General features: G+C 53.7%; 1 protein-coding gene across 1 annotated transcript in view; it reads right to left on the bottom strand.

Annotated features, from left to right (window-relative positions):
- Positions 1-2,126: 2,126 nt before the first annotated feature.
- SREBF2 (sterol regulatory element binding transcription factor 2) overlaps positions 2,127-13,744 on the bottom strand; it is a 71,428-nt gene continuing 59,810 nt past the window's right edge. Inside the window, exons 15-19 of the mRNA XM_038756193.1 lie at positions 11,771-11,903; positions 10,231-10,402; positions 5,459-5,644; positions 5,251-5,362; positions 2,127-4,508 (exon numbers count right to left, since the gene is read on the bottom strand). Of these exons, the coding sequence (XP_038612121.1) occupies positions 4,288-4,508; positions 5,251-5,362; positions 5,459-5,644; positions 10,231-10,402; positions 11,771-11,903 (824 nt within the window). The 3' untranslated portion in view covers positions 2,127-4,287. The remainder of the gene's footprint in view (positions 4,509-5,250; positions 5,363-5,458; positions 5,645-10,230; positions 10,403-11,770; positions 11,904-13,744) is intronic.

Genomic DNA, 13,744 nt, shown 5'->3' with positions numbered 1-13,744 from the left:
CAGTGGGCTCACAGTCTATACGTATTTATTGAGCGCTTACTGTGTGCAGAGCACTGTACTAAGCGCTTGATCGGTCGGCGCTAAGCGCTGACATAATAAATAATATTAATTATGGTATCTTGTTGGGCGCTTATTACGCGTTAGGTACTATACTAAGCGCTGGGGTGGATCCGAGCAAATGGGGTTGGAGTCCCTGTTCCACGTGGGGCTCACGGTCAAGACAATCAGGTGGCTCCACACAGGGCTCAGTTTAAGGAAGTCAAGAGGTATGTTATATCCATTTGAAAGGAGGAGAAAAATGAGGTACAGAGAAGTCAATAATAATAATAATGATGGCATTTATTAAGTGCTTACTATGTGCAAAGCACTGTTCTAAGCGCAGGGTAGGTTACCAGGTGATCAGGTTGTCCCACGGGGGGCTCACAGTCCTCATTTTCCAGATGAGGTCACTGAGGCCCAGAGAAGTGAAGTGACTTGCCCAAAGTCACACAGCTGACAAGTGGCGAAGCCGGGATTTGAACCCACGACCTCTGACTCCAAAGCCCAGGCTCTTTCCACTGAGCCACGCTGCTTCTTGCCCAGAGTCACACAATAGGCAAGTGGAACTGGGAGCTCACCTCCTCCAGGAGGCCTTCCCAGACCGAGCCACCTCCTTCCCCTCCCCACAGCACCTGAATATATGTTTGTACAGATTTATTACTCTATTTTACTTGTACATATTTACTATTCTATTTATTTTACTTTGTTAATACGTTTTGTTTTGTTGTCTGTCTCCCCCTTCTAGACTGAACCCGTTGTTGGGTAGGGGCCATCTCTAGATGTTCATTCATTCATTCAATCGTATTTACTGAGTGCTTACTGTGTGCAGAGCACTGGACTGAGCACTTGGGAAGTCCAAGGTGGCAACATCTAGTGACGGTCCCTACCCAGCAGCGGGCTCACAGGCTAGAAGGGGGAGACGGACAACAAAACCAAACATATTAACAAAATAAAATAAATAGAAGATGTAAATATGTACAAGTGAAATAGAGTAATAAAATCTGTCCAAACATATGTTGCCAACAGCGGGCTCACAGTCTAGAAGGGGGAGACAGACAACAAAACATATTAACAAAATAAAATAAATAGAATGTGTGAATATGTACAAGTGAAATAGAGTAATAAATCTGCAACGTATGTTGCCAACTTGTACTTCCCAAGCGCTTAGTCCAGTGCTCTGCACACAGTAAGCGCTCAATAAATACAATTGAATGAATGAATGAACGAAGTGGGATTAGAACCTGGGTCTCCTGATTCTCAGGCCTACGCTGTTTCCCCTAGGTCCCGCTGGTCATAGTTGGGAAAGAAGAAAAAAGGGAAGGATATAAAGAGTGAGGATTGTTGGCCCCTTTCCCTCGCCCACGATGCTGGACAAATAACAGACCGGTTATAAACTAAACAAAGCGGTCACCCTATGTGAGGACCAGCAATCCCCCTGGGCTCTGAGGTCGAACCCCAAGAGACTCATATTCAGCGTGGCTCAGTGGAAAGAGCCCGGGCTTTGGAGTCAGAGGTCATGGGTTCAAATCCCGGGACTGTCAGCTGTGTGACTTGGGGCAAGCCACTTAACTTCTCTGTGCCTCAGTTACCTCACCTGTAAAACGGGGATTAAAACTGTGAGCCCCTGTTGTGGGACAACCTGATCACCTTGTAACCTCCCCCGCGCTTAGAACAGTGCTTTGCACAGAGTAAGCGCTTAACGAATACCATCATTTTTATATTCCAACCAACCTGTCAGCCCACCCTCGGTTAGCTATAAATGAAGGAATCCCCAAATGGAGAAATCGCCTTTCCTTTTTGGTTAAATCAATCAATCGTATTTATTGAGCGCTTACTGTGTGCAGAGCACTGTACTAAGCGCTTGGGAAGTACAAGTTGGCAACATATAAAGACAGTCCCTACCCAACAGTGGGCTCACAGTCTAAAAGTTAAAGATACGCAGTCACCGGGTCAGAGTCCTGCCTGGAAACAGGAGAATGGCCCCAATGACCCTCAGGGTCCCCGATTCTTCGTTCAATGAATCAAAGGCCGGGGGGGGAAGATAAATATCAAACAGACATCAAACCAATCTGTCTACACAAGCATCAGTCCAGGTGGTACCAATCTGGTTTATTCTACTTCCCAGTTTGAGAGGGGGCAAAGGTGCACGATTCAACATCAACGTCATCAGCCAGAAACGTGCTTCCACCATCTCCCGTTGGTCCCCTCCCCACCTACAACTGGGATAAATTAGCCTCTTTCCTTTTTATACGAAAAAAACACCCTCCCACTCCCATTACAACAAATCAAGGCTCGGCGAGCGTGTACACATACAAAACAAAGAGGGTGTAGGACCCACGCGCGGAAGGCCAGTCAAGTCCATAAATAAATGCAACATATAAAACGGGCAGCGTCTGGAGGCCCGGGGTGGGGGGCGAGGGAGCTCGGCCCCCACACCTCGAGGCCGGGGGTTGACTGCTTACAGGGTTGGGGGGAGAAGTTGCTTTTCCCCAGTTTCAACTTCGTCCGGGTCTTGCCCTCATTGCTCAACCGTTCCCGCCAAGGTCTCACCACCAGGCCTTGGGGGTACGGGACGGTGGGAGCCCTGTTTTCCCTAAGCGTTTCCAAGCCGAGGGCGGCGGCAGTCCAGGCCACGGTAGACACGGGGGTGGGGGAAGACGGAAACACCCCCCAAGATGAGGCATTTCAAAATGCCCGGGTCCGTGGCGTGCCTGGTGGAGGGCCGTCGCCGAAGCCCTGCCCAAGAGGAGGCCGCGAGGGTGAATTCTGGTCCGCCACAAGGCACCTGCTCTTATTCCCTCTCCCTTCGGAGGCTGAGGCATCAACCGCTTCCGGGTCCTGGAGCCGTCGGGCAGAACGGGAGCGGCCCACGCCCCAGAGTCCTGGTTGCGCCTGAGGAGCCGGACTCGACTTGGGAGGAAAAACCATCCCCTACGTGAGGTAAATCAGACTCGAAGTTCAGAGAACAGAAGACGGAAAGGTAACAATACCCTCCCCCCCTCGCCCCAAATCCGCAACCATCGGCGATGGGGAGGTGGCCGGGGCAGAAATCTATTGTCTTCCCATGATCCTCACCAGACTCCACTAAAAGGAAAACTCCAATGATTATTTTTCTGTAAAAACCAGGGCTAGGAGTCTTGCCCTGCTCTGCCACCGCTGAGGAGGGTCAGAAGGGGAGGAGGCGCGGAGGAAGAGGAGAGTGGAAGGCACAGGTCGCAGAAGGGGCCCTACCCGGAGCTCAGCTAAAGCATTTTGGGTGGGCCTCGGCCCAATCCGGGAAAGGGGGAAACTGAGTCAAGTGACTGCTGCCTCAAGGCTGGGCCCCTTCCAACAGCGGGTTCCTCCGCTGAGAAATGGTGGGTGGATTCAGAAGCTGGGAACTGGAAGGCTCCAAGCCGCCAGGACCCCTACTTTCATTTGGGGCTAAACTCTGGCCCGCCCCCCTCATCAACCGGTTGGGGGGCTACTGAAAGCCACCTGGGCTGAGAGTTTGACTCTGTTCCCCCAGGAATGGGAATGAGCCCATTCAATGATGCATTTACGAAAAAAAAAAAGGTTAAAAATAATCATTTCATTCTACTCCCTCCAAAGATGTCCCCCCGGTTCCTACCACTCGTTTCCGGGCTCTCGCAAAAGGCCCACAGCTGGCTTCTTGGGGTAGGAGAGAGGGGAAACGTATTCCGGGAGAGGGGACTGCACATTATTTTTCCCTAGGTCTCAACGAGCCACACGTGTCGCTATAAAAAGTTGTATAAAAAACGCAGAGGCAGAAGATCTCTGCACTAACCACTCAGGCGCCCCGTTGTTCTGGGGGCCCAGAGGAGAAAAGCTCCGGGGAAAGCCTAGCCGGATAGTTCTGGGATCGAAGGGGAGAGGAAAGTCCCGGGGCAGAACCGACGGGAACGCACACCTCTCTGTTCCTCGGGGGATTCTCCACCCAGTCCCCACAGTCTCCCCTCCAGGAGGAGAAACCCAAAGTGGTTCCTGGTGGGCAGCAGCAGTCCAGGGAGCCCAAGGAAGAGCTGATCCCGCTGGGGGGGCGGCTGAGAGGGTAAACCGGTGCCCCGGTCGGCTCCGGGGGTCAGGGTGAGTGCGAGAGCCAGACGGGAGGGGAAGGCGGGCGGCGCGCTTCGGGGCTGGGATGGGGGTCCGGGATAGCCGAGGAATCCCGCCCGTCCCGGGGACCTAGCCTGTGACGTGACCCCAAGCCCCCTGGCACGGGACTGGGCTGGGCAGGGGCGGGGAGGGCTAGGAGGCTGCGATGGCGGTGCCCCCGCTGAGCTTGACGATCATCTGCTGGCAGTCGTTGCACGAGCGCTTGTCTCCCACCTTCTCCAGGGTGCGGGCGGCCTCCGCCAGCAGGACGGCGCGCTGGCCCGGGGAGGACAGGAAGGACAGGGGGAGGTGGCGGCACGCCAGCAGGATGGCAGTGGCCCGCTCCCGCTGGCCCGGCAAGGCCTCCAGTTCACCTGGAAGACAGGGAGCGGGAAGAGTCGGATCCCTCCCCCTTCGGGCAACTCCCCGTCGGGGCGCTCACCCATCGGGGCAGACCCGGAACGCCTCCCCGGGCACACGGATGGGCACCGTGCCAGTCCCGCACAACCCCTTATTGAAGGCAGGCCCTGACTTGTATAATAATGATGGCATTTGCTCTCTTCCTCCCTTCAAGGCCCTACTGAGAGCTCACCTCCTCCAGGAGGCCTTCCCAGACTGAGCCCTTCCTTCCTCTCCCCCTCGTCTCCCTCTCCATTCCCCCATCTTACCTCCTTCCCTTCCCCACAGCACCTGTACATATGTTTGTACATATTTATTACTCTCACTGGTACACATCTATTCTATTTATTTTATTTTGTTAGTATGTTTGATTGTGTTCTCTGTCTCCCCCTTTTAGACTGTGAGCCCGCTGTTGGGTAGGGACCGCCTCTATATGTTGCCAACTTGGACTTCCCAAGCGCTGCACACAGTAAGCGCTCAATAAATGCGATTGATTGATTGATTAAGCGCTTACTATGTGCAAAGCACTGTCCTAAGCGCTGGATAGCACCCCATCCTCCGGCAAAGCATCGGTCTCCCGGTCCGCCACAGGATCGGGAAACCGGTCGGCTCGGCACCGCCGCTCCAGAGCCCCAAACCGACTGGCACGACAAAGGGGTGAAGGGGGTGGCGCAGAGGTCGGACCCCCCCCCCGAGAGGGAGGCCCGGAGGACCCACCGTGCTTGGCGCCCTGCGGGGTCCGCCGCCTGAGGCTGTGCTCCAGGAGCTGATGCGTGCGGGTGGGGCTGGCGCCCGCCATCAAGCGCACTGTGGCCTCGTGCAGGAAGACCTGGGGGGAGACGAGCAACGCAGGTCGCCGGGCGCTGCCGCCTCCCGCCCCGGCCCGCCCCCCGAGCCGTTCCCTCCGTGCCCCCCGTCCCCTCACCTTCCGATACGCGGGCCGGAAGCCGTGGGCCAGCCGGCGCAGGCTGCCCAAGTCCCGCTGGAACCCGGCCAGCTCGGGGGCGGAGGCGTGGTTGGTCTCTCCGAGGGCCTGGCCGGGCCCGGCCTGCTTCTGCCACAGCGCCGTGCGCAGCGACAGCAGCAAGTCGCAGGCGAGCAGCTGGATCCCCTGCCGGAGCCAGGGCCAAAGGGAAAGGGGGGGGCGGGGTCGCGTGAGGCCAGCTCGTTGAGGGGGGGATAATCTACCGACCGACATTTATTGAGCGCTTACTATGCGCAGAGCATCATATTAAGCACTCAGGAGGAGATGCTACAACAGAATTAGCAGGGAAAATGGGGGAAAGCAGCCCCTCCACCCTGTATGGCTGAACCAGTCCAGGGAGGCCTGACGGAGAGAGGCTTGGAGATCCTGGGGGCTGGGGCGGGGGGAAGCAAACAGGTCCCCCACTAAGGCCCCCACCCCAAGCCTCAAGAGGAGCCCCCCAAGACGTGACCCGAGACCCAATCGGGGGCGGTGGGCTGGGGTCAGCGTGCGATCCATCCGTCGTAGGCCAACCCGCTGAGGCCGAGAGTGGCATTCCGGGTTGGGGCTTCCCGGAGATAGGGCCCCGTCCATCCCTGGGAATGGTCAGGGGAGAGCCCGAAGTCCTCACGATTGGACTAAAACTTGTCCGCCATTTACGCCGGGACCCTCCCCGTATGGCTGTTCACGTCCTCTCCTCGTTAGCATTAGACTCACAGTCTTTTAGACTGTGAGCCCACTGTTGGGTAGGGACTGTCTCTATATGTTGCCAACTTGTACTTCCCAAGCGCTTAGTACGGTGCTCTGCACACAGTGAGTGCTCAATAAATACGATTGATGATGATGATGATGATGATGAATTAGGTTCGTCGAGCTCCAGCTCCCCAGTCGCTCGGCCAAAGACAGGGCTTTGAGCAGGGCTTAGAGAAGCAGCGTGGCTCAGTGGAAAGAGCCCGGGCTTTGGAGTCAGAGGTCATGGGTTCAGATCCCGGCACCGCCAACTGTCAGCTGTGTGACTTTTGGGCAAGTCGCTTCACTTCTCTTGTCCTCAGTTCCCTCATCTGTTAAGTGGGGGTGAAGACTGTGAGCCCCCCGTGGGACAACCTGATCACCTCGCAACCTCCCCAGCGCTTAGAACAGTGATTTGCACATAGTAAGTGCCTACTAGGAAGTGTGAGCCCACTGTTGGGTAGGGACTGTCTCTATATGTTGCCAACTTGTACTTCCCAAGCGCTTAGTACAGTGCTCTGCACACAGTAAGCGCTCAATAAATACGATTGATTGATTGACTGATTAATAAATGCCATTATTAGTATTATTAGGGCTGTGTGAGCGAAAGGAGCTGAGATGGGCACAGGCCCTCTAGACTGTAAACTCGTCGTGGGCAGGAAATCTGCCGTCGTATTGTATTCTTCCAAGCGCTTAGTACAGTGCTCTGCACACAGTAAGCGCTCAATAAATACGTATGATTGACTGACTGATTAATAAATGCCATTATTAGTATTATTAGGGCTGTGGGAGCGAAAGGAGCTGAGATGGCCACAGGCCCTCTAGACTGTAAACTCGTCGTGGGCAGGAAATCTGTCGTCGTATTGTATTCTTCCAAGCGCTTAGTACAGTGCTCTGCACACAGTAAGCGCTCAATAAATACGTATGATTGACTGACTGATTAATAAATGCCATTATTAGTATTATTAGGGCTGTGTGAGCGAAAGGAGCTGAGATGGGCACAGGCCCTCTAGACTGTAAACTCGTCGTGGGCAGGAAATCTGTCGTCGTATGCTTCCAAACACTTAGTACAGCGCTTTGCACACAGTGAGCGCTCAATACATACAACGGACTGACTGATAGTTGTAGGTGTAGCATCTTTACAATCCAGTGCTTCCTCCTGCCTGCTTCGGCGTCCGTCTCTTCCCACCTGAACAACCGTAAGCTCCTCGAGAGCAGGGAACGGGTCTACCAACTCTACGGGAGTCTTCCTAGCGCTTAGAACAGTGCTCTCTGAGTTCAATCAATCAATCAATCAATCGTATTTACTGAGCGCTTACTATGTGCAGAGCACTGTACTAAGCGCTTGGGAAGTACAAATTGGCATCACATAGGGACAGTCCCTACCCAACAGTGGGCTCACAGTCTAAAAGGGGGAGACAGAGAACAGAACCAAACATACCAACAAAATAAAATAAGTAGGATAGAAATGTACAGGTAAAATAAATAAATAAATAAATAAATAAATAGAGTAATAAATATGTACAACCATATATACATATATACAGGTGCTGTGGGGAAGGGAAGGAGGTAAGACGGGGGGATGGAGGGGGGACGAGGGGGAGAGGAAAGAAGGGGCTCAGTCTGGGAAGGGAAGTTCAGTAGGCTCTCAACATTTTTTTTGGGGGGGCCGGAGAGGTGGTAGAGGCGGCAGGCGGCGGCGGCGGAGGAGCGGGTCTCTGTAATGCACTGTGGGAACATTGCACCAGTATTGCCGGAACGTGCAATGCAACTACAATGCACAACAGTGGCCAACCAGACCCAACAGCTGCTTCTGGGCTTCCTCCTTCGGGAGAAGCTGGAGACTGTAAGTAGGATAGACTAGACTGTAAGCGCCCTGAGGGTAAAGACTGGGGCCTTTCACTCCCGTGAAAGAGGGAGTGAGAGGGGAGAGAGGAGAGTGGGAAGGGAGCCGGGCCGTTCCCGGAGCAGAGCAGGCGGCGAGAAGGGCCCTCACCATTCATTCGATCGTATTTACTGAGCGCTTACTGCGTGCAGAGCGCTGTACTAAGCGCTTGGGAGAGGCAGAGATCAACAACAGGCACGTTCCCCGACAACAAGGAGGCGAGAGGGGCGAATACAGGTCTGGAGAAGGGGCCCTGCCTGCCTAGAGAAGCAGCGTGGCTCAGTGGAGAGAGCACGGGCTTTGGAGTCAGAGGTCATGGGTTCGAATCCCGACTCCACCACATGTCTGCTGTGCGATCTTGGGCAAGTCACTTTAACTTCTCTGCGCCTCAGTTACCTCATCTGTAAAATGGGGATTAAGACTATGAGCCCCACGTGGGACAACCTGATCACCCTGTATCCTCCCCAGTGCTTAGAACAGTGCTTTGCACATGGTAAGCGCTTAACAAATGCCAATTATTATTATTATTATTATTATTAGTGGTCAGAGCACAGGTTGGGAGTCAGAAGGACCTGTGTTCTAATCCCTTGTCTGCCGGGTGACCTTGGGCAAGTCATTTAACTTCTCTGTGCCTCGGTTACCTCCTCTGTAAAATGGGGATGAAGACGGGGAGCCCCACGTGATGCAGAGACTACTTCCAATTCAACCCCAGCGCTTAGTATAGTTCCTGGCACATAATGCGTGGGACGCGGACTGTGTCCAACCTCAATAGCTTGTTCCCTCCCCAGCCCTTAAAACCGCGTTGGGTGCTTAGTAAGCTCTTAACAAATACCATTAAAAAAACAAAACAGAGAAAACACGGGACACACAACCCGGAGCCACAAACGGAGCCACTGGCGATTAAAAGCTTAATGGGGACTAGTAGGACCCAGGAATGAGCGGGATGGTTAAGGAATGAACCCAGAAGGCAGAAGAGCGAGGCCCAGGGCCTCGTTCCCTGCCAGGAGCCACATTTTATAATGGCATTTATTAAGCGCTTACTACGTGCAAAGCACTGGGGGGATACAAGGTGATCAGGTTGTCCCACAGGGGGCTCACAGTCTTAATCCCCATTTTCCAGACGAGGGAACTGAGGCCCAGAGAAGTGAAGTGACTTGCCCAAAGTCACACAGCTGACAAGTGGCGGAGCCGGCATTTGAACCCATGACCTCTGACTCCAAAGCCCGGGCTCTTTCCACTGAGCCACGCTGCTTCTCTAACTGGCTCTCGGATGTCTCCTGGTTCCCCGCTCTCCGGGATGAGGCGGACTTGGCTCTGGCAAGATGAATTTCCCAGCACCTCCAGGCTCACCGGAGCAGGGTCTGGCCATAATCTTAGCTGGTGATTCATCATCAATCGTATTTATTGAGAGCTTCCTGTGTGCAGAGCACTGTACTAAGCGCTTGGGAAGTCCAAGTCGGCAACATATAGAGACAGTCCCTACCCAACAGTGGGCTCACAGTCTAAAAGGGGGAGGCAGAGAACAAAACCAAACATACTAACAAAATAAAATAAATAGAATAGATATGTACAAGTAAAATAAATAAATAGAGTAACAAATATGTACAGACATATACACATATATACAGGTGCTGTGGGGAAGGGAAGGAGGTAAGATTCCTCCAACCAGAGGCCAAAGCCATGTTTACTTGCTGCTCTTGGCGCTTCCAGATTCCTCCGCCCTACTCGCGGGCCTTCCTCGCCACCCTCTTCTAGCCTGTGAGCCCGTTGTCCGGTAGGGACCGTCCCTAGATGTTGCCAACTTGGACTTCCCAAGCGCTCAGCCCAGCGCTCCGCACGCCGTCAGCGCGCGCTAAATACGACTGAACGCACGACGAAGGAGCGCTTAACGGATACCACAATTACAACTGCGCCGCAACTTCTCCCCAGGCCGGGTGGGAGGCCGAGCGGGTGACGGCTTCCCGCTCTTTTAGACTGTGAGCCCACTGTTGGGTAGGGACTGTCTCTATATGTTGCCAGTTTGTGCTTCCCAAGCGCTTAGTACGGTGCTCTGCACACAGTAAGCGCTCAATAAATACGATTGATGATGATGATGATGATGATGGTTTGGGGTCCTTACGTGACTGAGGCCCGGGCTGGACCTGCCGTTGCCGCTGACGGTGAGGCTGTTCCACAGGTGGCTACTGGCCCGCTCGCAGTGGTAGAAGGAATTCTGTTGCCCTTCCGCTTTCCCGGACAGCGAGGCGTGCATGGCTCTGCACACGTGGAAGACCGTCTTCACCAGCGGATTCCTGACGGGGGAAGAGAGCAGGCGGGGAACCACCATTGGGACGCGGTCTGGGGTTCTTTGGGCAAGTCACTTCGCTTCTCTGGGCCTCAGTTCCCTCCTCTGGAAAATGGGGATTCAGACTGGGAGCCCACTGTTGGGTAGGGACTGTCTCTATATGTTGCCAACTTGGACTTCCCAAGCGCTTAGTACAGTGCTCTGCACACAGTAGGCACTCAATAAATACAATTGATGATGATCTTGTATCTACACTAGTGCTTAGAACAGTGTTTGGCCCACGGTAAGCACTTAACAAATACCATCATCATTATTACTATTATTATTACTGTGAGAAGGGAATGTGTTTACTGTCATATTGTAATAATAAGGATGGTATTTTTTAAGTGCTTACTATGTGCAAAGCACCGTTCTAAGCGCTGGGGGGGATACAAGGTGATCAGGTTGCCCCATGTGGGGCTCCCAGTCTTAATCCCCATCAATCAATCGTATTTATTGAGCGCCTACTGTGTGCAGAGCGCTGTACTAAGCGCTTGGGAAGTCCAAGTTGGCAACATATAGAGACGGTCCCTACCCAACGGTGGGCTCACAGTCTAGAAGATGACTTTTTCCAGATGCGGTCACTGAGGCCCAGAGAAGTGAAGTGACTTGCCCAAAGTCACACAGCTGACAAGTGGCGGAGCCAGGATTAGAACCCGTGACCTCTGACTCCAAAGCCTGGGCTCTTTCCACTGAACCACGCTGCTTTCCCCTCGTCCCCATACAGGTGCTGTGGGGAAGGGAAGGAGGTAAGATGGGGGAGATGGAGAGGGAGATGAGGGGGAGAGGAAGGAAGGGGCTGAGTGTGGGAAGGCCTCCTGGAGGAGGTGAGCTCTCAGTAGGGCCTTGAAGGGAGGAAGAGAGGTAGCTTGGCAGATGGGCAGAGGGATTGGGGGCATTCCAGGCCCGGGGGATGACGTGGGACGGGGGTCGATGGCGGGACAGGCAAGAACGAGGAACGGTGAGGAGATTGGCAGCGGAGGGTGCGGGCTGGGCTGGAGAAGGACAGAAGGGAGGTGAGGTAGGAGGGGGCGACGGGATGGACAGCCTTGAAGCCCACGGTGAGGAGTTTCTGCCTGATGCGCAGATTGATTGGTAGCCACTGGAGATTTCTGAGGAGATTTTATCTGGTTAATAGGTTTTGTTTTGTTCTTTGGCAACATATAGAGACGGTCCCTACCCAACAGTGGGCTCATCACAGTCTAGACGCCACAATCAATTGCTACTCCCTAATGGCTCCGACCACTCTTCTCCCCGGGGGCAACCCCGCCGACCCCGCTCGCCCGCCCCGCTTCTCCGGGGGCGGGGGTGGAGGGAAAGTGACATGCTCACGCACTCGGTCGTCTCGAGGGCCTTGGGGACGCGTTCCACTTCGGCGAAGCGGGACCGGACCGCGGCGTCGTCCCCCCGGAGCCAGCCGATGGCCATCGTCACCGCCGCCGTCCACCATCTGCAGGTGACATCGGGACCTGAGGAGGAGGGGGACACCGGCGCCGTCAGAAACAGGCATTTCGGGGTGAGTGGGGGGGTGCCCAGTGAGGATGTTGGGTAGGGACTGTCTCTATATGTTGCCAATTTGGACTTCCCAAGCGCTTAGTACAGTGCTCTGCACACAGGAAGCGCTCAATAAATACGATTGCTTGATGGATGAGGCCCCTCAAGGGATCACTCACTCCTGCTCTCCCCTTTGGCTACCGGGTGGCAACAAAGGGACAGGCTACAGGCCTGTAGACTGTAAGTTCCTAGTGGGCAGGGGTCACGTCTACCGGCTCTGTTGTACTGGACTGTCCCAAGCCCTTAGTAATAATAATAATAATAATAATAATAATAATAATACTGGCATTTATTAAGCGCTTACTATGTGCAAAACACTGTTTTAAGTGCTGGGGTCCCACGCGGGCGGGGCTCACAGTCTTAATCCCCATTTTACTGATGAGGGAAGTGAGGCCCAGAGAAAAAGACGATGGCGTTTATTAAGCGCTTACTATGTGCAAAGCCCTGTGTTAAGCACCGGGAGGTTACAAGGTGCGGGGGCTCACAGTCTTCATCCCCATTTTACAGATGAGGGAAGTGAGGCCCAGAGAAAAAAACGATGGCATTTATTAAGCGCTTACTATGTGCAAAGCCCTGTGCTAAGCGCTGGGGAGGTTACAAGGTGCGGGGGCTCACAGTCTTAATCCCCATTTTACAGATGCGGTAACTGAGGCCCAGAGAAGCAAAGTGACTTGCCTGAAGTCACACAGCTGACAACTGGTGGAGCCGGGATTTGAACCCACGACCTCTGACTCCAAAGCCACTGCGCCACGCTGACTTGCCCCCAAGTCACACAGCTGACAATCGGCGGAGCCGGAATTCGAACCCATGACCCCTAGACTCCAAAGCCCCTGCTCTTTCCACTGAGCCACGCTGCCGTCCTCTGCACGTAGTAAGCGCTCCCCAAATTCCGCTGATTGACTGACTATGGTCCCTGTTCCCCAGAAGGGAGCTTTGTATGACCCCTCTGGAAATAACAACAATAACTATGGCATTTATTAAGCGCTTACTATGTGCAAAGCCCTGTTCTAAGCACTGGGGAGGTTCCAAGGTGATCAGGTTGTCCCACGGTGGGCTCACAATCTTCATCCCCATTTTCTAGATGAGGGAACTGAGGCCCAGGGAAGTGAAGCGACTTGCCCAAAGTCACCCAGCTGACAACTGGCAGAGCCGGGATTTGAACCCATGACCTCTGACTCCAAAGCCCGGGCTCTTTCCGCTGAGCCACGTGCTTCTCTGTCAGGCCTCTCCCTCGCACTCTGCTGCCGACCGGCTTGGGGGAGAGAGGGAACAGCTGCTGAACAAAGGGCCCGGTGACCCCCGCTTATTAACTGGGGCAAGGAGGGAAGAGTGGCCCATTAAAGTGTCAGCTCCTTGAGGGCAAGAATGTGTGTTCTGTTGTCCTCTGATTGGCCCTCAAGAGGAGCTCAATAAATGCCTCTGACTGATTGAGTGGATTGCCGCTCCACCATTACCGCATGCATCTCTCTTACGAGGGGCACCACCAACCAGTGGTTCCAAGACCACTCGTGTGAATGTGTGTATATTTATATATATATATATATATATGTTACATACACACACAAACACACATCAGTCAACTGTATTTACCGAGCGCCCATGTGCAAACATATCAATATGCTGCTCCACCATTACCGGATGCATCTCTCTTATGAGGGGCACCACCAACCAGTGGTTCTAAGACCTCTCGTGTGAATGTGTGTGTGTAACATATATATATATATATATATATATATATATATATATTTATATGTTA

The sequence above is a fragment of the Tachyglossus aculeatus genome, chromosome 14 (assembly GCF_015852505.1).
Source record: "Tachyglossus aculeatus isolate mTacAcu1 chromosome 14, mTacAcu1.pri, whole genome shotgun sequence".
Taxonomy (NCBI): domain Eukaryota; kingdom Metazoa; phylum Chordata; class Mammalia; order Monotremata; family Tachyglossidae; genus Tachyglossus; species Tachyglossus aculeatus.
The sequence above is the reverse complement of the archived record's forward strand: the minus strand, read 5'-3'. Positions and strand labels throughout refer to the sequence as shown.